Source organism: Pristiophorus japonicus, chromosome 6 (assembly GCF_044704955.1).
Source record: "Pristiophorus japonicus isolate sPriJap1 chromosome 6, sPriJap1.hap1, whole genome shotgun sequence".
NCBI classification, from domain to species: domain Eukaryota; kingdom Metazoa; phylum Chordata; class Chondrichthyes; family Pristiophoridae; genus Pristiophorus; species Pristiophorus japonicus.
This window is the reverse complement of record NC_091982.1, coordinates 34,285,726-34,310,287: the sequence shown is the minus strand read 5'-3', so window position 1 is coordinate 34,310,287 and position 24,562 is coordinate 34,285,726. Positions and strand designations below refer to the sequence as shown.

General features: G+C 42.5%; 1 protein-coding gene across 1 annotated transcript in view; it reads left to right on the top strand.

Moving 5' to 3' along the window:
• alg13 (ALG13 UDP-N-acetylglucosaminyltransferase subunit) overlaps positions 1–24,562 on the top strand; it is a 125,137-nt gene that overhangs the window by 32,113 nt on the left and 68,462 nt on the right. Inside the window, exons 5-9 of the mRNA XM_070883944.1 lie at positions 13,671–13,816; positions 14,081–14,164; positions 14,924–14,974; positions 22,153–22,199; positions 23,594–23,666. Of these exons, the coding sequence (XP_070740045.1) occupies positions 13,671–13,816; positions 14,081–14,164; positions 14,924–14,974; positions 22,153–22,199; positions 23,594–23,666 (401 nt within the window). The remainder of the gene's footprint in view (positions 1–13,670; positions 13,817–14,080; positions 14,165–14,923; positions 14,975–22,152; positions 22,200–23,593; positions 23,667–24,562) is intronic.

Here is a 24,562-nt window from a genome sequence, read left to right as displayed (position 1 = left end):
GGGAGGTATGGGAGGAGGCAGTAGAAGCATTAACAATAAAAAAAGTTTGGAAACAGAAATTGTACCAAAGGATTGGAGGGTAACAAATGTTACACTCATTCAAGAATGGAGCAAGCGATAATCGAAGAAATTATAGGCCATTTAGTCAGCTCAGTTGTGGATAAATTTCAAGTGAATATTATGAAACAAAATTAGTGAACCGTTAGAAAGGGATGGACTAATCAGGGACAGTCACCTGGATTTATAAAGTGCAAGTCGTGCTTGAAGAAATCAGAGTGTATAGATAAAAGGAATGTGGTGGATGTTGTTTACTGTATATGGATTTTGAGAAGACATTTGATAATGCACCACAAGATATTTGTTACAAAAATAATGACACATATTATTAAATGGAATGTATCTGCATGTATAGACAGACATTTATGGGAAAGCAAAGAATAGGGATAAATAGAACCTGTATACCTCTGTTTTGACTCGAGTCACCTCCCCGGCTACCACTTTAGGCTAAATTCCAGAGGTGTGGAACCTTAGAATACTGCTAAACTCTGAACTGACCTTTCTCCACCACATCCATTTAGCTACATTGCCCCATCAGCCCCATCTTTCCCAAGCTCCATTGGGTCTCTGTGCCCTAGCAAATTGACTTCAAGAGCCTTGTCTCGTTTTTAAATCTTGGTTTAGATGTCTTCCTGCCAGTTTAGTGATCTCAAGCCGTAATCCTCTCTAACACCAGCTTACTCCTTATAATCTGCTCTCTGCACCTTCCAATCGCTGGCCACTTATCAGCCACCTAGTCCTTTCCCTTGGGAAATTCTTTTCTAGAAATCTGCACCTTTCCACTAGCCTCTTTTCTCTCATTTAGCTCAAAACCCTTCTCTTTGACCATACCTTCAGCCTCCTACAATTTTCTGTTTTTCACTTCCTGATTAGCATCGACTATTTTTCTTCCTCAATGTGATGTGATTTGAGACATCTTCCTGTATGCAACAAGCACGATAAAAATTCTATCACTTGACTTGCACGTGCCTTGATTTTCCCTTTTCTTCCATTGTGTCTTAGCTTGTCGGCTTTCACAGTATTCTTTTCCCACTACAGATATAGCGTTTGAAATCCGGCAACCTCGGGACCGAGTCCGTGCCGGTTTTCAGGTTTTGACAGATTTTGGACCTCGCTGTTGGTGCTCCTCGCCATCCACCGATCCTCACCGTCCGCCGATTCCCGCCATTCCTCCGCTCCTCGCCGCCCGCAGATTCTCGTCGCCTGCGGCTCCCCCGCCCCCGGCACTGCGTTTTTTTTACCAGTTTCCTCGTCCCTCACTGCCTGATGTCACCATCTTGGCCGCCTCAAAGAATGTCCGGTTTTTGGGCAATTACAGCTTTCGGAATTCCAGATTCGGGATGTTGTACCTGTTCTTAATTGGTCTGCTGTCTCTGCACCGTGTGTGCTAAACTTAAAATCAGCTAAACAATCAAAAACATTCAGTTTGGGTTTAAACTTAACTTGAAATGAACAGTAGCCCAAGCACACACAGGGAAAAAAAATATGGGCAGGCTGAAGCAGTCGAGGATAAACTCCTGGTCAAATGAACTCTAGACCAGGGATTAAATGGCCAACTTTAACCACTAAGCAAATACAAAAATATTTCAAAAACAGCCTGACCCCTTTATGATGTTTAAAAAGTAGAGACATGGGAGCCACTCGAGAGGTTTTTCACACCCACTTGCAGTAATTTAATTTTGACACTTGACTATAATCAGTCTGTGTGCACGTCTCTTTGCCCCATCAATAAAGGAGTATAACAGGGAACAGTCACATGATTTGAAAGTTAAAACTTGCCTGCAGCTTCCCCGATGGCTAACTGGGTAACTGCAAACGAACAGTGTGATACTGAGCTTTGATCCCTGATCTTAACTCATCTCAGCTCGGGTGGTTGAGATACTACAACTGGTCTCTGACTACTGGTCCAAGTAATGGAGGATCAGCAAAAGCGATCCCACTCTCAATTGCTATTCAATGACCACTCGCTGGATCAAAATAAGATCAGGCTCATCTATGAAGCTACTTACAGTTAAACAGCCTATCAGCCCCCCTGTCCAGGCTCATAATGATGGTTACATGCTCGTGACATGGTAGCCACTCAAGACAAGAGTTCTTACACCCCACTTGGCTTTGGTGAAGTACGACAAAGCAGCTGGCATTCATGAATGAGTAGAAAATTGGAGGGGACATATTGTTTAAAATTAACTGCGTATTGTGTTAGTCTTCCATTCGCTGACTGTTATCTTGTATATTGGAATGATTGCAGCCATTAGATTCTTACTGTAATGCAGTGTTAAAAAATGATGTGGGACTGCTGGATCCCAAGTTCCCCTTCCACTGACTTAACAAGATGTAGTGTAAATGTGTGATTGGGAGGGGAATATATAATATTCTGCAGTCTTAATTTTTTATTTTGGTTCAGCACCCACTTCAATTCTGAAATAAGCATTGTAAAGACTCAGCATCCTGTACTCCTATGTCAATTTGATTGCTGTAGTGCATCTGTAATGAGTTACAAGAACACTGAAATCTGTGTAATGATCCCATATATAGATTAATTACGTCAGTCAAAAGAAGAGCAGGGTAAATATTTGCTAACTCTGATTAAATGGTGTTGGAGGTTATAGGGATAAATACAGACAGAAAAGATCAAATACCCTATGCACATGAATTGTTCTTGTGCTGTTAGAAACATAGAAACATAGAAAATAGGTGCAGGAGTAGGCCATTCGGCCCTTCCAGCCTGCACCGCCATTCAATGAGTTCATGGCTGAACATGCAACTTCAGTACCCCATTCCTGCTTTCTCGCCATACCCCTTGATCCCCCTAGTAGTAAGAACTTCATCTAACTCCTTTTTGAATATATTTAGTGAATTGGCCTCAACAACTTTCTGTGGTAGAGAATTCCACAGGTTCACCACTCTCTGGGTGAAGAAATTCCTCCTCATCTCGGTCCTAAATGGCTTATCCCTTATCCTCAGACTGTGACCCCTGGTTCTGGACTTCCCCAACATTGGGAACATTCTTCCTGCATCTAACCTGTCTGAACCCATCAGAATTTTAAACGTTTCTATGAGATCCCCTCTCATTCTTCTGAACTCCAGTGAATACAAGCCCAGTTGATCCAGTCTTTCTTGATAGGTCAGTCCCGCCATCCCGGGAATCAGTCTGGTGAACCTTCGCTGCACTCCCTCAATAGCAAGAATGTCCTTCCTCAAGTTAGGAGACCAAAACTGTACACAATACTCCAGGTGTGGCCTCACCAAGGCCCTGTACAACTGTAGCAACACCTCCCTGCCCCTGTACTCAAATCCCCTCGCTATGAAGGCCAACATGCCATTTGCTTTCTTAACCGCCTGCTGTACCTGCATGCCAACCTTCAATGACTGATGTACCATGACACCCAGGTCTCGTTGCACCTCCCCTTTTCCTAATCTGTCACCATTCAGATAATAGTCTGTCTCTCTGTTTTTACCACCAAAGTGGATAACCTCACATTTATCCACATTATACTTCATCTGCCATGCATTTGCCCACTCACCTAACCTATCCAAGTCACTCTGCAGCCTCACAGCATCCTCCTCGCAGCCACCTAACTTAGTGTCATCCGCAAATTTGGAGATACTACATTTAATCCCCTTGTCTAAATCATTAATGTACAGTGTAAACAGCTGGGGCCCCAGCACAGAACCTTGCGGTACCCCACTAGTCACTGCCTGCCATTCTGAAAAGTACCTATTTACTCCTACTCTTTGCTTCCTGTCTGACAACCAGTTCTCAATCCATGTCAGCACACTACCCCCAATCCCATGTGCTTTAACTTTGCACATTAATCTCTTGTGTGGGACCTTGTCAAAAGCCTTCTGAAAGTCCAAATATACCAAATCAACTGGTTCTCCCTTGTCCACTCTACTGGAAACATCCTCAAAAAATTCCAGAAGATTTGTCAAGCATGATTTCTCTTTCACAAATCCATGCTGACTTGGACTTATCATGTCACCTCTTTCCAAATGCACTGCTATGACATCCTTAATAATTGATTCCATCATTTTACCCACTACTGATGTCAGGCTGACCGGTCTATAATTTCCTGTTTTCTCGCTCCCTCCTTTTTTAAAAAGTGGGTTTACATTGGCTACCCTCCACTCGATTGGAACTGATCAAGAGTCAATGGAATGTTGGAAAATGACTGTTAATGCATCCGCTATTTCCAAGGCCACCTCCTTAAGTACTCTGGGATGCAGTCCATCAGGCCCTGGGGATTTATCGGCCTTCAATCCCATCAATTTCCCCAACACAATTTCCCGACTAATAAGGATTTCCCTCAGTTCCTCCTCCTTACTAGACCCTCTGACCCCTTTTATATCTGGAAGGTTGTTTGTGTCCTCCTTAGTGAATACCGAACCAAAGTACTTGTTCAATTGGTCTGCCATGTCTTTGTTCCCCGTTATGACTTCCCCTGATTCTGACTGTAGGGGACCTACGTTTGTCTTTACTAACCTTTTTCTCTTTACATATCTATGGAAACTTTTGCAATCCGTCTTAATGTTCCCTGCAAGCTTCTTCTCGTACTCCATTTTCCCTGCCCTAATCAAACCCTTTGTCCTCCTCTGCTGAGTTCTAAATTTCTCCCAGTCCCCGGGTTCGCTGCTATTTCTGGCCAATTTGTATGCCACTTCCTTGGCTTTAATACTATCCCTGATTTCCCTTGATAGCCACGGTTGAGCCACCTTCCCTTTTTTATTTTTACGCCAGACAGGAATGTACAATTGTTGTAGTTCATCCATGCGGTTTCTAAATGTCTGCCATTGCCCATCCACAGTCAACCCCTTAAGTATCATTTGCCAATCTATCCTAGCCAATTCACGCCTCATACCTTCAAAGTTACCCTTCTTTAAGTTCTGTACCATGGTCTCTGAATTAACTGTTTCATTCTCCATCCTAATGCAGAATTCCACCATATTATGGTCACTCTTCCCCAAGGAGCCTCGCACAACGAGATTGCTAATTAATCCTCTCTCATTACACAACACCCAGTCTAAGATGGCCTCCCCCCTAGTTGGTTCCTCGACATATTGGTCTAGAAAACCATCCCTGATGCACTCCAGGAAATCCTCCTCCACCGTATTGCTTCTAGTTTGGTTTGCCCAATCTATGTGCATATTAAAGTCACCCATTATAACTGCTGCACCTTTATTGCATGCACCCCTAATTTCCTGTTTGATACCCTCCCCAACATCACTACTACTGTTTGGAGGTCTGTACACAACTCCACTAACGTTTTTTGCCCTTTGGTGTTCTGCAGCTCTACCCATATAGATTCCACATCATCCAAGCTAATGTCCTTCCTAACTATTGCATTAATCTCCTCTTTAACCAGCAATGCTACCCCACCTCCTTTTCCTTTTATTCTATCCTTCCTAAATGTTGAATACCCCTGGATGTTGAGTTCCCAGCCCTGATCATCCTGGAGCCATGTCTCTGTAATCCCAATCACATCATATTTGTTAACATCTATTTGCACAGTTAATTCATCCACCTTATTACGGATACTCCTTGCATTAAGACACAAAACCTTCAGGCTTGTTTTTTTAACACCCTTTGTTCTTTTAGAATTTTGCTGTACAGTGGCCCTTTTTGTTCTTTGCCTTGTGTTTCTCTGCCCTCCACTTTTCCTCATCTCCTTTCTGTCTTTTGCTTTTGTCCCCTTTTTGTTTCCCTCTGTCTCCCTGCATTGGTTCCCATCCCCCTGCCATATTACTTTAACTCCTCCCCAACAGCACTAGGAAACACTCCCCCTGGGACATTGGTTCCGGTCCTGCCCAGGTGCAGACCGTCCGGTTTGTACTAGTCCCACTTCCCCCAGCACCAGTTCCAATGCCCCAGGAATTTGAATCCCTCCCTGCTGCACCACTGCTCAAGCGTATTCATCTGCGCTATCCTACAATTCCTACTCTGACTAGCACGTGGCACTGGTAGCAATCCCGAGATTACTACTTTTGAGGTCCTACTTTTTAATTTAGCTCCTAGCTCCTTAAATTCGTTTCGTAGGACCTCATCCCTTTTTTTACCTGTGTCATTGGTACCAATGTGCACCACGACAACTGGCTGTTCTCCCTCCCTTTTTAGAATGTCCTGCACCCGCTCCGAGACATCCTTGACCCTTGCACCAGGGAGGCAACATACCATCCTGGAGTCTCGGTTGCAGCCGCAGAAACGTCAATCTATTCCCCTCACAATTGAATCCTCTATCACTATCGCTCTCCCGCTCTTTTTCCTGCCCTCCTGTGCAACAGAGCCAGCCACGGTGCCATGAACTTGGCTGCTGCTGCCCTCCCCTGCTGAGTCATCCCCCTCAACAGTACTCAAAGCAGTGTATCTGTTTTGCAGGGGGATGACCACAGGGGACCCCTGCACTACCTTCCTTGCACTACTCTTCCTGCTGGTCTTCCATTCCCTAGCTGGCTGTGGACCCTTCTCCTGCGGTAAGACCAACTCGCTACACGTGCTACTCACGTCATTCTCAGCATCGTGGATGCTCCAGAGTGAATCCACCTTCAGCTCTAACTCCGCAACGCGGTCCGTCAGGAGCTAGAGGCGGATACACTTCCCGCAGATGTAGTCGTCAGGGACACCGGAAGTGTCCCTGAGTTCCCACATGGTACAGGAGGAGCATATCACGTGACCATAGAAATATCATCTGTGAACAGCAAGTGGCCACTGGTGAATATAGAGGTGTGGATAGATATTGTAGGAGATTTATTCAACTATCTTTGGTATTCAGAGAGAAGTTTTTCAGAAATTCATTCAGATAACTAAATAAATATGATAAAGCTATAATAGGGCATATTATTCTCAGTTGTAATGCAGAGAAAGTTGTAGAAGAAATCTTCAATTGATGTGTCCCCTGCCAGCTAGTCAAGAGTAGCATAAATAATTTCCCCTAGAAGCAGACAGTCTGTCTTCTTGACTGTAGAAATGTGTTACACGGGAAGGACTTGTGTGGGTGTAAAATACTAAAATCATAGTATGTATAAAGATGGCATGAAGGTTTGCTCTCTGTGATGGACATCAAGAGGTACTAAGTGAAATGAGTTTTGGGAAGTCTTGACACAGTCAGCACAAAACCAGCCCAAGTTCAGAGCCACAATATAACCTCAGAAATGGACACTTCACTGTGATGGTCAACATTTTCTGTCACAAAACTAGTATTTTTTATCTCAATTATTTGCGATGATATACTACAACAACAATAATGTGCATTCATATAGTGTCTTTGCAGCCTCCGTAAATATGAGCTCACCCTAATCTCTGCTGCCTGTATACTAACTCGCACCAAGTCTCGTTCACCCATCACCCAAGCTCGCTGACCTATATTGGCTCTTGGTCTGGCAACGCCACAACTTTTAAATACTCATCCTTGTTTTCAAATCCCTCCATGGCCTCGCCCCTCCCTATCTCTGCAACCTCCTCAAGCCCTACAACATGTCGAGTTCTCTGTGCTCCTTCAATTCTGGCCTCTTGCGCATCCCCAATTTTCTGGGTTACATCATTGGCGGCCATGCCTTCAGCTGTCTCGGCTCTAAGCTCTGGAATTCCCTCCCTAAACCTCTCCGCCTCTTCCTTTAAGGTGCTCCTTAAAACATATGTCTTTAACCAAGTTTTTGATCACCTGTCCTAATATTTAATAACGTGGCTCGGTGTCAAATTGTGTTACGTAAGCTTTCTGTGAAGCGCATTGGGATATTTTACTAGTATTTTGGATCGATAATAATAAACCCAGGTTCGGGATCTGGATGAATTTTAAATAAGAGACAAGACAAATGAAGTAAAGAATAAAACATCGTTTACTGAGAGAAAAGTAACATAATAATACAGTTTATGAAGAAAAGAGAAGTATGATAAGATGCAACAAAGCTCACGGCCTTCCGCCCGTTGGGAACTCCACAACGACGGCTGGTCTGGAGCATTGGGGGTCCCGGCACTGCTCGCGAATCACGGTCCAAGGTAAAGTTCGAAGAGCTACGGGACAGTGCCGCTCCTTTATACTATTAAACAAAACATGGGTACATGTGGCTTATGTCCAACTCCTAATCTGTAAGGCCCCAGCTGTTTGTCCACACAGCATGAGATCTTGAGCCGCCGACCGTCTCATAACAAGCTGGTGTGTGTCCCAAGGTCGCTTCCCTCTCTATAGCAACAACATTCTACGGGGCATGGGACAGAGACACACTGTAAATGACTAAATATCATAATTAACAGTATGTGATTAACCCCATTCAATACAACTAGTTAAAGGCATATAGAAATGCAAATTGTTGTTGCCTTCAACATAACAAAAATCTCCTATGGTGCTTCGCACAGGCACCAAGCTAGAGGGGTGACCAAAATCCTGGTCGAAGAGGTAGTTTTTAAAGGAGAATATTAAAAGAGGAGAGGGTGATTGATAGGCAGAGGGGTTTAATGAGGGAATTCCAGAGCATGGGGCCTAAGTGGCTGAAGGCACAGCTGCCAATGATAGGGCAAAGAGAGGGGTATTTTGCTATTTGCTTCAGTGTACAATATTTTAGTTCTTTAAAATCGCACATTACTTGTTCTACAGAAATAAAATTGTTTTAAACAAATTTTCATTATTACAGTGTTATATGTGTTAACATTCCAAAGGTATACCCATTTCACTTACAAACACTATTTGGTCTAAACACAGACTTGAACGGATGTGGCGGACAACTTCTTTAGCCATTCACCACCAGATCTAGATGCACCACACAAAGCATTATCCTACTCTTGTCTGCCAAAACTGCTCACTATTCCAGGATTATTCTGGAATGCAAAGATAACCCCTGGCTACTATTCTCTACTGCCAACCATCTTCTCAAATCCCTCTCCCCTGTCTCCACCACTCTCACCTCCAACAACAAGTGCGAAGAGCTCATGGACTTCTTTGTCTCAAAGATTGAGACCATCTGCCACTTCCCTTCCTTCCTCTAGCCCACTGGGCCAAATTTCCTCTGAGGTTCCTCCCTGCCCTAGCCCTGAACATGCAGCTCTCTCCAGTTTTTCTCTGATCTCCCCTCCTGACCTCTCCACCTCATCTTGTCCATGAAACTCACTTCTTGCTCCCTTGATCCTATTCCCACTAAACTGCTGACCACCCAACTTCCTTTTCTGGCTCCCATATTAGGTGACATCAGTTACTGTCCCCCTCTCCTTCAAATCTGCCATCATCATCCCTCTCAAAAAAACAATCCTTGATCCCACTGTGCTTGCAAGCTATAGCCCCATCTCCAACCTCTCTTTTCAGAAGATTTTCTCGTTGGATATATTCAAGAGGTAGTTAGATATGGCCCTTACGGCTAAAGGGATTAGGGAGTATGGCGAGAAAGCAGGAAAGGGATACTGAGGTGAATGATCAGCCATGATCTTATTGAATGGTGGTGCAGGCTCGACGGGCCGAATGGCTTACTCCTGCATCTATTTTCTATGTTTCCTCTCCAAAGTCCTTGAACATGTTGTTGCCTCCCAAATCCATGTCCATCCTTCCCGGAACTCCATGTTTGAATCACTTCAATCTGGTTTTCGCCCCTGCCACAGTACTGAAACGGCTCTCATCAAAGTCGCAAATGACATCCTTTGTGATTGTGCTGGAGGTGAGTGTGTCCCTCCTCGTCCTTCTTGACCTGTCTGCAGCCTTTGACATGGTTGACCATAGTCCTCCAATGCCTCTGCACCACTGTCTAACTGGGTGGGACTGCACTTGCCTGGTTCCATTCTTATCTATCTAATCGTAGCCAGAAAATCTCCTGCAATGGCTTCTCTTCCCACTCTTGCATGGGTACCTCTGGTGTCCCCCAAGGATCTATCCTCATCCCCCTCCTATTTCTCATCTATATGCTGCCCCTTGGCGACATCAGCCGAAAACACGGCATTAGTTTCCACATGTACGCTGACGACACCCAGCTCTACCTCACCAGCACTTCACTCGACCCACCCATGGTCTCTAAATTGATAGACTGCTTGTCCGACATCCAGTACTGGATGAGCAGAAATTTTCTCTAATTAAATATTGGGAAGACCGAAGTCATTGTCTTTGGTCCCCACCACAAACTGCTCCCTAGCCACCAACTCCATCCCTCTCCCGAGCATCTGTCTGAGGCTGAACCAGATTGTTCTCAATGTAGGTGTCATATTTGACACTAAAATGAGCTTCTGGCCATATATCCGTGGCATAACTAAAACTGCCTATTTTTACCTCTGTAACATTACACGCCCCTGTCTCAGCTCATCTGCTGCTGAAACCCTCATCCATGCCTTTATTACCTCTGGACTTGACTACTCCAACACACTCCTGGCTGGCCTCCCACATTATACCCTCCGTAAACTTGAGGTCATCCAAAACTCGGCAGCCTGTGTCCTAACTCGCACCAAGTCCCGCTCACCCATCACCCCTGTGCTCGCTGACCTACATTGGCTCCCAGTTAAGCAATGCCTCAATTTCAAAATTCTCATCCTTGTTTACAAATCCCTCGATGGCCTCGCCCCTATCCCCTTCTCTGTAATCTCGTTCAGCCTCACAACCTCCCGTGATGTCTGTGCTCCTCAAATTCTGCCCTCGTGAGCATCCCTGATTATAACTGCTCAATCATTGGTGGCCGTGCCTTCAGCTGCCTGGGCCCTAAGTTCTGGAACTCTCTCCCTAAACCTCTCCGCCTCTCTACCTTTCTTTCCTCCTTTAATCCTACCTCTTTGACCAAGCTTTTGGTCATCTGTCATAATTTCTTTTTATGTGGCTCGGTGTCCAATTTATTTTGTCATATACACTCCTGTGAAGCGTCTTAGGATGTTATACAACGTTAAAGGCACTATATAAATACAAGTTTATGTTGTAAAGTATCTGTCACTTTGAAGCTCTTCTGCATCTGACCACCTTTTAATATGGAAAGAGCAGGCATTAGACTAATTCTTATATTTAAAAAGGGCTTGAAAAACCAATCCTTTAATATTGTTCTACCTAGTAACAGGATGCAGGTTCACCCCCATGATTCGCACACAAAGTCACAAAATAAAATGGCCCTTCATTCCCAAAATTCAGTATCACATTCACGCAGGCACACAAATGAAAAACCAGTTACCACCAAGCATGACTGGTTCAGCAGTTAATTATTCTTTCCTTAAAAAAATAGCACTACAATCATGTCCATGTGAACCTCAGAATCTTATGTTTGACCTGCTTAATTTGTGCCCCTTGGTTGATTGGTATGTGAAGTAATTTGCATAATTAATTTGAGTTGAAAGAAGCAGGTCCAATAGTCATGAATAAAACTTGAACTAATTTATTTTACTAAAGCACCAATAAAACAACCTTCCATTACATTGCTTTTAACATGATCTTATTAAGTGCAATAGGGATGACCCTGACAATATTAGAAGTTAGATATATTTTCTATTTTTTATTTATCCTTTTGGAAAATTTGTCTGGCCTTCAATGCAATTTAAAAAAAATTAACAGTAGAAAGTAATTTCAAAACTTTTGGGAGATGGTTAAAGTTATTTGAAAGGTATGTTTGCTGTGACCAATATTGTGAAATGAAAACAAAATAGATCAAAGAAAGCTAGTTTCTTTCAAAGATGACTTATGAAAAATATGCAGCAAAGACCAACACAAATCAATCTACTCTCAATAAACTAATAGATATATGGTGTACACCTGAATTTTGATCAAGCCTAAAGTAGGTTGCCTCTTACAGGTATCAGATGTTACTTCCTTTCATCCTCTCTTTTTTAATAAGTTTTACTCCTATTCTTTAGGTTTCTTCAAGTACAAAGCACCATTCTCAACCTTCAACAGTGGGCCTTTTTCCCAGCCCTCTGATAATGTTGTTCATTGATCATCTACTAGGAAGCAAGAAAGTACAGCCCTCTTTCTCGTTCCCCTCCCCTTTAAGGACTAATGCCTCCACCCCAGGATAAAGGGTGGGCAGGGTTAATTATTGTTTCTAAATTCTCTTTTAATTGTTTATAAAAATGTTTGGTGCTGACTCTTTTTTACGAGCATGCATTGCAAAGCTGTATATTGCATCATTGGCATTTGACATCATTGTAATGAAATTAGCATTTGCTATTCTACCTCAACAATGAAGACAGTGACTGTTTAAACTCTATTGGAGATGTCTGAGATGGATTTAGATGGGCTTGCCTTCCATTATTAAATTTACTATATATGTTATTGTGGAGACGAACCCACATTATGTCCTTATGATTCACTGCATTAGAACACCAATGTACTGTTCCATAAGGCATTAAAGTGGGACTCAAGAGTTGCTGAAAATGAACAGCATGAATGAAAAATTAGAATGTTTCTGCTGAGATTGTTTATCAGTATAGGGGAGAACCATTACCTTAAGCAATGGCAGTTACGGTGTTCATGTCATGCTATTGACATGCTTTCTGGAAAGCTTTCCACCAATGTATTTTATTTTATTTTCACCCCTTCTTTCCTGAAGAAGCTGACTCATATTGGAGTGCCTTCCAGACACTTGTACTTTGCCCAAGAAGTTATTCTTCATGTGCAAGTCAGATAGTGAATGGTAATTGGTTATTTGACAATAGACAGCATTACAGTTGAGCCCAATCCTGTCCACACCCAACAACCATACATGAACACTTTCCAGCAAGGATCACTGAATAGCAATCAGGACTGAGAACTGTGGCCGATACTTTATAACCCCCCCTTTTTAGCTCAGGAAGACTGAGGTGAATTACAGCATGTTGACTAAATTACCATAGAGTAGAAATTGAACCTAGGCAATTTTTATCTGTATGGCATATTGCGGCACTAGGCAGTGTCTTTACTGCGAGGGCGGTGGGAAGCTTTCACTTTATTTTGATCAAATTTTCCAAAAAAGGTTGATAATGTTTTCTTTGGTTAAAGTTTAAGCAGATTTTTTTTAATGTGAGAGACAAGATCAACATAAACCCCTCTGCTGTACACAAGCGTGATCTTTTGAGAAACTTTGTTGTGGAGATATTTAGTCTATTTTTCTAATTTCAAAATGTTAAAAGGGTATTATCTTTATGAAAAAGTGTTAGCATTTGAGTTCTGTTTGGGAGTGAAACAACAGTGACACCGAGCCCATGTGAAGTGACAGGCACTTTGCGACGATTTACATAATCATACTATGTCTTTGGCATTTTATTTTGTACTAATTCAGTTTTTCATGAACTTTTAAACTTCCTGATGCCCTTTCTTGTCATTTGACATTTAAAAAAATAATTGTATCCATTATGTAAAATATATTTAAATTATGGTCATGCTTCCTTTTTGTAAAAAAAAACTGAGAGTGGGATGGGGACGTGTGACCAACAATTGAGCAGAGTGGGCTGGGTGGCAGCTTGCGCGGGGGGGGGCGATTTGGAATCAGGAGGATGTGATGCACCTGGCGTGGCTTGGCCCGGGAGGAGCTGGAGAGGAAAGGTCGTCACACAAAACGCCCAAGCCTTTGGGAGGGGGAGAAAAAAAACCCAAACCTTTTCACTTAATGGGTGTTTTGGTGTCAGTCGTTTAAATTCAATGTACATTTTTAAAAATATATTTATAAAATATATATCTATATTGTCTTATGGCGGGGAGGAGAAATGCAGAAGGGGGTTAGAAAGTATTTCGGCCAGAAGTCTCTGAGTGAAGTGACAATGGACGAGTATCTGGCGAGTCAGGGACTCTACCGAAAACTCACCGCCAAGGATGGCTCCTGTCTCTTCAGGGCAGTCTCCGAGCAGGTACATGCTCCAGCCCAAGTTTTTATTTTCATCACTTAACTTGGCGGCAGCAGCAGCAGCAGCAACAACAGCAAACACGCACTGTACTCTTTCAAACATAGTTTTATTTTTGACCAACTTTGGAGATTTTCTTCGACTTTCAAATGTTTCATTAATAAAAAATATTGATTTTCGTAAATGTGTGTTTTTAATTTACGTTCGTCGAATTGCAAAAGGTATTCACTTTTTTTTGAATTGAAAAAAAAGTCTTGCGTTTTTTGGCAGCTGTTTCTGACGCAGATACATCACTTGGAGATTCGAAAAACCTGCGTTATCTATATGAGGGTGAACCGAAGCAAATTTGAGGCAGTAAGTACCCACTTTGCTGACCATTTTGAAGTTCCAAAAGCTAGTTTTTGTAAACATTATAGAGAGTGACAGTTACTTTTCCAAATGTGTAGCCAACATGCGAGATATGAATCTTTAAATATCTACCCGGAGTAATGAATGTTTAAAGGGCTCCAATGTGTCCATGCCCCTCCCTGAAGATGATTTAAGTTGTATGAAAAGAATTACACTAGTTGACCTAACACATTTGAGGTCCACAGTAATGTGCCTTGAGGTAGTAAGTTGTGGTGCAAGTGCAAGTTTCATCTGCAGTTTGAGTCTGTCTCAATGGGCTATTGAGGGAAGTACTATGCAGAGAAGGAAAATCAAATGGTAAGTGCAGCATTGATGGAGTGCAGGCAACAGATCTCCCAAGCTGTTGTCTTTGCTGGAGAACTGGGGAATGGAAATTATAGTTTAGGCAATTTACTATCTATCTTCCCTCCCCCAGTAAGTTGATTGCCTGTGTCTATCCTGTTGCATGTTGACTTGTGTCCACAAATATACCTAAAATGTGACTCTAGAGTGTAGTAGCCAGTAGGTGAAGTTGTTTGCTGAAAGGATTAGCATATAGAAAGACCAATAAAGTCACTAAAATCCCATGTTCCCTTTGTATTTAAAAAAAAACCCATGGGCAGGAATTTACTTTGTGTTTTATATGTTGAATTTAAAGGTAATTGGTGTAGTTTATGAAATTGACTGTTTCCTGATATGGCAGAATTTCTAACTTTTTTCCCTCAGTTTATTGATGGTTCCTTTGACAAGCATTTGGAACGATTGGATGATCCCAAGGTATGTATGGCTAAATTGCATTACAATTGTTATCTAGGTGCCGCACTGTCAAATACTGCCTTGACGTCAAAGGCAGTCACTCTCTCCTCACCTCTGAGAATTCAGCTCTTATGTCCATGGTTGGACAAAGTCTGTAACGAGTTCCGGAACCGAGTGGTTCTGAATGGGAGGGCCAAAATTGAGCATTGATGAGTAAGTGCCACTTGATAGCAATGTTAACTACTCTTTGCATCACTTTGCTCAATGATTGAAAGTAGACTGATGGTATTTGGCCAGGTTGGATTTGTCCGGCTTTTTGTGGACAGAACGTACCTGGGCAATTTTCCCCATTGTCGGGTAGATGCTAGTGTTGTAGGTGGGTGTGACTAGTTCTGGAGCACAGGTTTTCAGTACTACAGCCGGATAATTGTCAAAGCCTGTAGCCTTTGCTGTGTCCAGTGCATTAAGCCCTTTCTTGATGTCACATGGGGTGAATCGAATTGGCTGAAAACTGGCATCTGTGATGGTACGGACATCAGGAGATGGCTGAGTTAAATCTGCTTGGCACACCTGGCTGAACATGGTAGCGAACGCTTCAGCCTTGTCTTTTGCACCAACATTCAGGGTTCTGCCGATTGGGATGTTCATGGAGCCTCCTTGTTAGTTTCTTAATTGTCCACTGCTATTCATGAAGCCATGAGACTGCGTGGGATCTGGAGTCAACGTTGTGGGTTCCCAAGTCCATTCCTCCCCCTTCCCCCGATTGGATGTGGCAGGACTGCAGAGCTTTAACCTGATCTGTTGGTAGTGGGATTGCTTATCACTCTTTGTAGCATGATTTTGTTTTGTATGCATGGTGACATGATAGGTCCAAGTCAGCATGGATTTGTGAAAGGGAAATCATGCTTGACAAATCTTCTGGAATTTTTTGAGGATGTTTCCAGTAGAGTGGATAAGGGAGAACCAGTTGATGTGGTATATTTGGACTTTCAGAAGGCGTTCGACAAGGTCCCACACAAGAGATTGATGTGCAAAGTTAGAGCACATGGGATTGGGGGTAGTGTACTGACATGGATTGAGAACTGGTTGTCAGACAGGAAGCAAAGAGTAGGAGTAAATGGGTACTTTTCAGAATGGCAGGCAGTGACTAGTGGGGTACCGCAGGGTTCTGTGCTGGGGCCCCAGCTGTTTACACTGTACATTAATGATTTAGATGAGGGGATTGAGTGTAGTATCTCCAAGTTTGCGGATGACACTAAGTTGGGTGGCAGTGTGAGCTGCGAGGAGGATGCTGTGAGGCTGCAGAGCGACTTGGATAGGTTAGGTGAGTGGGCAAATGCATGGCAGATGAAGTATAATGTGGATAAATGTGAGGTTATCCACTTTGGTGGTAAAAACAGAGAGACAGACTATTATCTGAATGGTGACAGATTAGGAAAAGGGGAGGTGCAAAGAGACCTGGGTGTCATGGTACATCAGTCATTGAAGGTTGGCATGCAGGTGCAGCAGGCGGTTAAGAAAGCAAATGGCATGTTGGCCTTCATAGCAAGGGGATTTGAGTACAGGGGCAGGGAGGTGTTGCTACAGTTGTACAGGGCATTGGTGAGGCCACACCTGGAGTATTGTGTACAGTTTTGGTCTCCTAACCTGAGGAAGGACATTCTTGCTATTGAGGGAGTGCAGCGAAGGTTCACCAGACTGATTCCCGGGATGGCGGGACTGACCTATCAAGAAAGACTGGATCAACTGGGCTTGTATTCACTGGAGTTCAGAAGAATGAGAGGGGACCTCATAGAAACATATAAAATTCTGACGGGGTTAGACAGGTTAGATGCAGGAAGAATGTTCCCAATGTTGGGGAAGTCCAGAACCAGGGGTCACAGTCTAAGGATAAGGGGTAAGCCATTTAGGACCGAGATGCGGAGGAACTTCTTCACCCAGAGAGTGGTGAACCTGTGGAATTCTCTACCACAGAAAGTTGTTGAGGCCAATTCACTAAATATATTCAAAAAGGAGTTAGATGAGGTCCTTACTGCTAGGGGGATCAAGGGGTATGGCGAGAAAGCAGGAATGGGGTACTGAAGTTGAATGTTCAGCCATGAACTCATTGAATGGCGGTGCAGGCTAGAAGGGCCGAATGGCCTACTCCTGCACCTATTTTCTATGTTTCTATGTTTCTAGTCCTGTGTTGTAGCTTCAATAGGTTTGCACCTCACTTTCAAGTATGCCTGGTGCTGCTGCTGGCATGCTCTTCAACATTCCTTATTGAACCAGGGTTCATGATCTGGTGTAGTGGTGGCGTGAGTAATATGCTGGGCCATGAGGTTACAGATTATGGTGCTATACAATTCTGCTGATGGCCCACAGTGTCTTGTAGATGCCCAGTTTTGAGCTGTTAGATCTGTTAATCTATTCCATTTAGGACAGTGGTAGTGCCACACATGGAGTTTGTTCTTCATCTTCACAAGGACTATCTATGGTCACTCCTACCAATGCTGTCATGTACAGATGCATATGTGATGGGTACATTAGTGAGAACAAGGCCAAGTAGGTTATTTCCTCATGTTGGTTCTCTTTCCTGCTGCAAGCCCAGTTTAGTAGCTATATTGTTCAGGGCTCAGTTAATGGTGGTACTGCACATTGAGGACCTCCAACCAGAGCACATTCTGTACCCTTGCTACTCTCTGTGCTTTTTCCAAGTGGTGTTCAACATGGATAACTGACTAATCAGCTGAGGGAGGGCAGTAGCTGGTAATCAGCAGAGTGTTTGACTTGAAGCCATGAGACTTCATGGACTGTATACCATAGTGCCTCCACTTGTGGTGGAGCAGGAGACACTTGGGGATGGTGACACCGTATCAAATACCTTCTGAAAATCCATATAGACCATACCTACTGCATTCTCTTTATCCAATCAGCCACTTCAGGCAGTCACTGCTTAATGGCTACAGATTTTCTTGCACACTCTTCCATCTGATTATTTTCCTGAGAGGGCATCCCAGTCCAGTGTTCTCTTCCTCTGTCATTTGACACAGACTGTTGATTTGAATATGGAAAAATGTAACTGTTACTATGAAGAAATAGTATGAGCGTTCTGGAAATTTAACCTCACAGTGGCACTTTTTGTGTTTGAGTGGGGATATCTACTGGTGGCACTCTGTCACTGCCACCATCAAGCACTCCCAGGCCAACTGCTGAGCAAACCCCAGCATTTTTTCTTGGTTCCAGGGGAAAAAACCCATCAATTCCAACATTTTATTTCCCCATTTTCTGCAAGCAGCCATCTTGTTTGTCTTCTGAAATAAATGATCTATTACTGTTTAGGTGGGGTTAGTTTCGTGCTGTGGGCCAATTGGGTTGAAAGTTCAAACTCCGTTGATCACAAAGTGTAGATAGAACTTGTGTATTGTTGGGATGGTGACAATACTGGCAAAGCCACATAATTGTCCAAGTTGCTCTGAGAAGGAAGTGGGCCACCTTGAACCACTCCACTTCTTGCATGGTTGGTGCTTCCATGATAGTGTTGGGTAGGAGATTTCAGGACCCAGTTAAACATTGTGAAGATGGAAGGCATTGTCTTTGGCTGTAAACTCCATATCCTTGTCACCCATTCCATCCCCCCCCCCCCCCAGCTGTTATGAGGTTAATCCCTCAAAATCACTTAAGCACTGGAAATGCAAATAGAATTTTGGGGAAAAAAATGTTTTGGGGGCTTTTGAATATAACGAACTGGCCTCAACAACTTTCTGTGGTAGAGAATTCCACAGGTTCACAATTCTCTGAATGAAGAAGTTTCTCCTCATCTCTGTTCTAAATGGCTTACCCCTTATCCTTAGACTGTGACCCCTAGTCTGGACTTCCCCAACATCGGGAACATTCTTCCTGCATCTAATCCCATCAGAATTTTATGTTTCTATGAGATCCCCTCTCATTCTTCTAAATTCCAGTGAATATAAGCCTAGTCGATCCAGTCTTTCTTGATATGTCAGTCCTGCCATCCTGGGAATCAGTCTGGCGAACCTTCGCTGCAGTCCCTCAATAGAAAGAATGACCTTTCTCAGATTAGGAGACCAAAACTGTACACAATATTCAAGGTGTGGCCTCACCAAGACCCTGTACAACTGCAGTAAGACCTCCCTGCTCCTATACTCAAATCCTCTCGCTATGAAGGCCAACATGCCATTTGCCGCCTTCACTACCTGCATGCCAACTTTCAATGACTACTGTACCATAACACCCAGGTCTCGTTGCACCTCCCCTTTTCCTAATCTGTCACCATTCAAATAATATTCTGCCTTCCTATTTTTGCCACCAATATGGATAACCTCAACATTTATCTACATTATACTGCATCTGCCATGCATTTTCCCACTCGCCTAACCTGTCCCAAGTCACCCTGCAGCCTCTTAGCATCCTCCTCACAGCTTACACTGCCACCCAGTTTAGTGTCATCTGCAAACTTGGAGATATTACACTCAAATCTTTTGTCTAAATCATTAATGTATATTGTAAATAGCTGGGGTCCTAGCACTGAACTTGCAGTACCCCACTAGTCACTGCCTGCCATTCTGAAAAGGACCTGTTTATTCCTACTCTTTGCTTCCTGCCTGCCAACTAGTTCTTTATCCATGTCAATACATTACCCCCAATAGCATATGCTTTAATTTTGCACACCAATCTCTTGTGTGGGACCTTGTCAAAAGCCTTTTGAAAGTCCAAATGCACCACATCCACTGGTTCTCCCTTGTCCACTCTACTAGTTACATCCTCAAAAATTCTAGTCCTTGTGGCACTGGTGCTTCCAAGTTGGTGTTGGGTAGGGAATTCCAAGATTTTGTTCCAGTGGCTATTAGCGCACAGTTGGCTCCAGAGTCTCCCTAGGACTAATCCTTGGCCCCCTAATTGCAATTTCGGCATCCTATATGACTGACTGAGCTGGGCTGAGCTTCCGACCCCATATACTCTCTATCAAAAAGGCGTCTGCCTCTACCTTCATAACTGTGCCTACCTCTGTTCAGCCTCCACCCATCTGCTGCTGAAATCCTCATCCATGCCTTTGTCACCAACAGACTTGACTATTCCAATACTCTCCTGACCAGCTTTCCATCTTCCACCCTATAGACTTCAGCTTATCCAAAACTCTATTGGCCGTATTCTGTCCCACACATCCATCACCACTGTTCTTGCTGAAGTGCACCGTGTTCCCTGTTCCCCAATGGTTCCAATTTTAAATTTTTATCCTTGTGTTCAAATTCCTTTGTGGCCTCACCCCTCCATATCTTTGAAACCTCTGGCTCTACAACCCCCTCTTCTCTCCCCCTCCCCCTGTTTCTCTCTGACTCTGATCCATTTTGCATTGGCAACTGTGCTTTTATCTGTTTAGGCCCTGCACTCTGGAATTCCCTCCCTGAACCCCTCTGCCTCTCTACCACACCTTTTTAAGACCCTCCTTAAAACTTAACCTCAGATCAAGCTTTTGGTTGCCCCTCTTGATATTCCCTGTGGCTTAATGTCCATTTAGGTTTGATTATGCCTTTGTGAAGCACACAGGGATTGTTTTAAATGTCCCATTTTTTTGAGGATGTAACTAGTAGAGTGGACAAAGGAGAACCAGTGGATGTGGAGTATTTGGACTTTCAAAAGGCTTTTGACAAGGTCCCACACGAGATTGCTGTGCAAAATTAAAGCACATGGTATTGGGGGTAATGTATTGACGTGGATAGAGAACTGGTTGGCAGACAGGAAGCAAAGAGTAGGAATGGCAGGCAGTGACTAGTGGGGTACTGCAAGGTTTAGTGCGTGTGTGTGTGTGTGTATATTGGATTTATGGTCATATGTCTCCAAGTAAGGATGGTGTATGTGATGGTTTCCATGATCTTGCTGCTCTTGTCCTTAGTGGGCAAGGTCACGGGGCTGCGAGATGATGTCTAAGTAAGCTGGTGAGTTGTTGCAGTGCATCTTGTAGATAGTAAATACTGCAGCCACAATATCCCAATGGTGGATATTGAGTCCAGTGGCAGGGACACTGATCAAGTGGATTGCTCTATGTGGGATAGTGTTGAGTTTGCATTGCAATTGCACCCATTCACACACACGGTGAAAAATCCATCACAATCTTGATTTATGCCTTGTAGATGATGGCAAGAAAGGTCAGAAAGTGAGCAATTTTTTTGGACCAGCCTTGTTCTTGTAGCCGCATGGTTTAATACGGCTGGTCCAGTTAAGTTAATTCTTCACGTGGACCCACCGGGTGGTTCAGCTTTTCTTTTTATTGCTGTTTGAGATGGTCATTACCTGGCACTTGTGTGGAGCGATTGATACCTGCCACATGTCAGCACAAGCCTGGATGTTGTACAGGTCCTGCTTGGCTGACGTGGGCTGCTTTATCAAGAATTATAAATGGTGCTAAACTCTAGGATTGATAGTGAACAATCCTATCCCTGATCATATGATGATGCTAAGGCTCTAATGATGTCATGAAGATTGGGCAAAGAGCCAGGCTTGTCTGAGGGCCCTGTGAGATCAAATAGCTTGCTAACATTGTGTTTAAAAAAAAAAAAAAAATAATTTAGCTGAATCCAAGTGCAAAGTAAAAGGGCAGTGTACTAGGCAGCTGTATGATCTAGTCTGCCAACAGAACCAAGTCACTTTGCTGCATTTTAAGTGGGACTGGTTATAGAGGAGTATATTGATGTGCAACATAATGTGATTCTTTTTGGTACATAGACCTCTAGGAAAGGAGTTCAGATTGCATAGTACTTGCCCAATTATAGGTGAAGTCATACATTGTGCTGTAGCAGGCTCATATCCTGCAGGTTTAATCCATGTTAGTTGGTGGAAGGGGTAGGGTTTTCCAATCGCTTGGGAGGCGAAAGGCTGGGAAATGGATGCTACATCTTGTTAATCTGGCCTGTGAGGTCTGCCTGAGATGCTCAGAAGTGCACAACTCTCCTGTCATTACTATAGTAAAACTCTTTTTCTTCTCTGAAATGTAATATCCTTTAATTGTAGTTTGTATCTCTCTACCTTACAATTATATTGTCATGTACTTTTGAACTGCCTTAGATTTAATGAAACATCTTGACGATGTGCTGAACCCTGAGCAAAATCCTATATTATTACAAGTGTTTACTGTCTGAACTTTTGTGTAACTGATATTTGTAGCTTGCATTAAAATTATCTGCAATATTTTGTTATAGGAATGGGCTGGTGTGTTGGAGATGAACGCTCTATCACTGATGTACAAGTAAGTGCTAAATAGATTTGAATAAACAGCTGAATGTGTGTTATAAAATGTCACTTAAAAGCAAAAGGTTCAATCAATCTGCCAATGGCAAATATCTGTAGCATAGAGGACAACTAGTTTGACTTGGAAGTCTAGGATTGGGTTGTTGAAGAGTGCAATTTTCCATTTGTTTCTGTGGCAGAGTGGATGCAAGAAACGGATGTCATTTGGCACATTAGTACTATTGAACCTTGAATTTTGTGGCAGTTAAAATAATCAGGATTTGTTACTTGGGTAGAAATGTTCAACAGAGTGGTCATCATGCTGGAGGGGTGGCACTGTTTGCAGCAATCTTCCATGGGGGGAAAACTTGAGTGAAAGGGTTATATGCAAACTTTAATAGCAAGCTCCATTATTCAAATTCAGTGAAGCCAGTGTTTGGGGAAAAAAATCATGACTAGTCTTTTTGATTGGGTTGGGGGGGACACAGAGAAAGTTTGTTCCCAGTTAAATGTTATCTTCCTCTAATCCATAATAAAATGCTATTGGTCAGTAATTAGCACGTGTTCAGTTGCTTCAACCTTGCCAGATGTTTAGAATTTCTCTCTTGGCCTTTGCTACAGTTTACCAACAAACATAGTTTCATATTGCCAGCACCTTAGTATTATTAATTTCTTCAAATGTTTTATGTTTAATGATTTAAGTCTTGTTATTGTACTCTTGGATATTTGTTATTTCTTTCCAGCTTACAAGTTTATTTTTATTCAATTACATCGAGTCTACAGCACAGAAACTGGTCATTTTGGCCCAACTGATCTATGTCGGTTTATACTCCACATGAGCCCCCTCCCACCCCTCTTCATCTAACCCTATCAGCATAACCTTCCATTCCTTTCTCCCTCATCTACCTACCTAGCTTTCCCTTAAATGCTTCTATGCTATTTGTCTCAACTATTCCTTGAGGTAGTGCATTCCATATTTTAACCACTGAGTAAAGAAGTTTCTCAGAATTCTCTATTGGATTTATTAGTAACTGTCTTGTATTTAGGGCCTCTAGTTTTGGACTCCCCAAGTAGAAACATTTTCTCCATCATTTTCTCCATATCTATCCAACCCTTTCATTATCTTAAAGACCTCTATCAGGTCAACCCTCAGCTTTCTCTTTTCTGGAGAAAAGAGCCCCAGCTTGTTCAGTCTTATGACAATTATGGTAGTACTGCAGTAAAATGTCTGAATGTTTCAAGAATTATAGGTTTTTGGGACAGGGTTGGGGGTTGCTTTGGGGAAAGAAATACTAATATTGCACTGGATTGTGATGGCAGATTGCTTGCTTTATGTTTCTAGCTGAAATAGAAAGCAAACTAATGAGTTATTTTTAAACCTTTACCAATCTACTTTTTCCCCCAAATATCAAGTTGTGATTTTCACATTTACCGGTATCCTGGAAAACCACCCACACAAGCCACTAATAATGGATTTGAGAAGAAGGTACGAAAAACCTTATCTGTATATATTATAAAATCGGTATGTCTGTGATCAGATTTACGGTGCACAAAGTAAAATAGCAACAAATCAGAACTGAGGAGGTAGGGAATGTATAAACCAAAAGGAAAAAATAGCAACTAGAGAGCAGTCGGGGAAACTGCTAATCAGGAACTAATAAGGGGAACTGGAAACAGTCTGATCCTATATGCTTGATCAGGAGCACCAATCAAGTAAACCAGTCGAATTGTTAGTTTTATTTTAAGTTTATTGGAATTGCCATTTTGAATTTACACTCTGTTAAAAGTATTTTTTTAATAACAAATCAATATATTAAATGATTCTGAATAAAATAACTTCTTCATAGATTTGCTTGTATATTAATTTGTTCTTGCTGAGAATTACCAGGAGTCAGCAGTCATGCACTTGGTTTGCTTTAGTTATCTGGACTGTCTTTATTTTGGATGATTTTCTGACTAAAACCCACTAACTAACTGTTTAATATTTCATTGAGAAAAAAGTGCTTTCTTTTGTTTATACTTAGAAATCAAACAGTTTAAAGAAAATGTCATGTGTTTTTGCTTTGGCGATAATTGAGTGTTTGTTAAATGATATCACAAGCTGGAAGATAAATAACGATTTAAAAAAAAAACTTTTTTCACTAGTCTAATTTGGTGACAAAAGGCACATGATTTACACTATATTTAATTTCTTATGTTTATACTTTTCATACAAAGTTTAGTTATGTATCTACCAGCTACTTCATAATGTCAGGCCCCCCCTATCAACCCTGTGACTGAACCCAGGATCTTGCTTCTCTTTGCCGACTCTGTTATGCCTTTTAGATGCTCTGATAATGACTCCACGAGGCAATGTGTTGTATTTGAATTGTAGTGACCTTC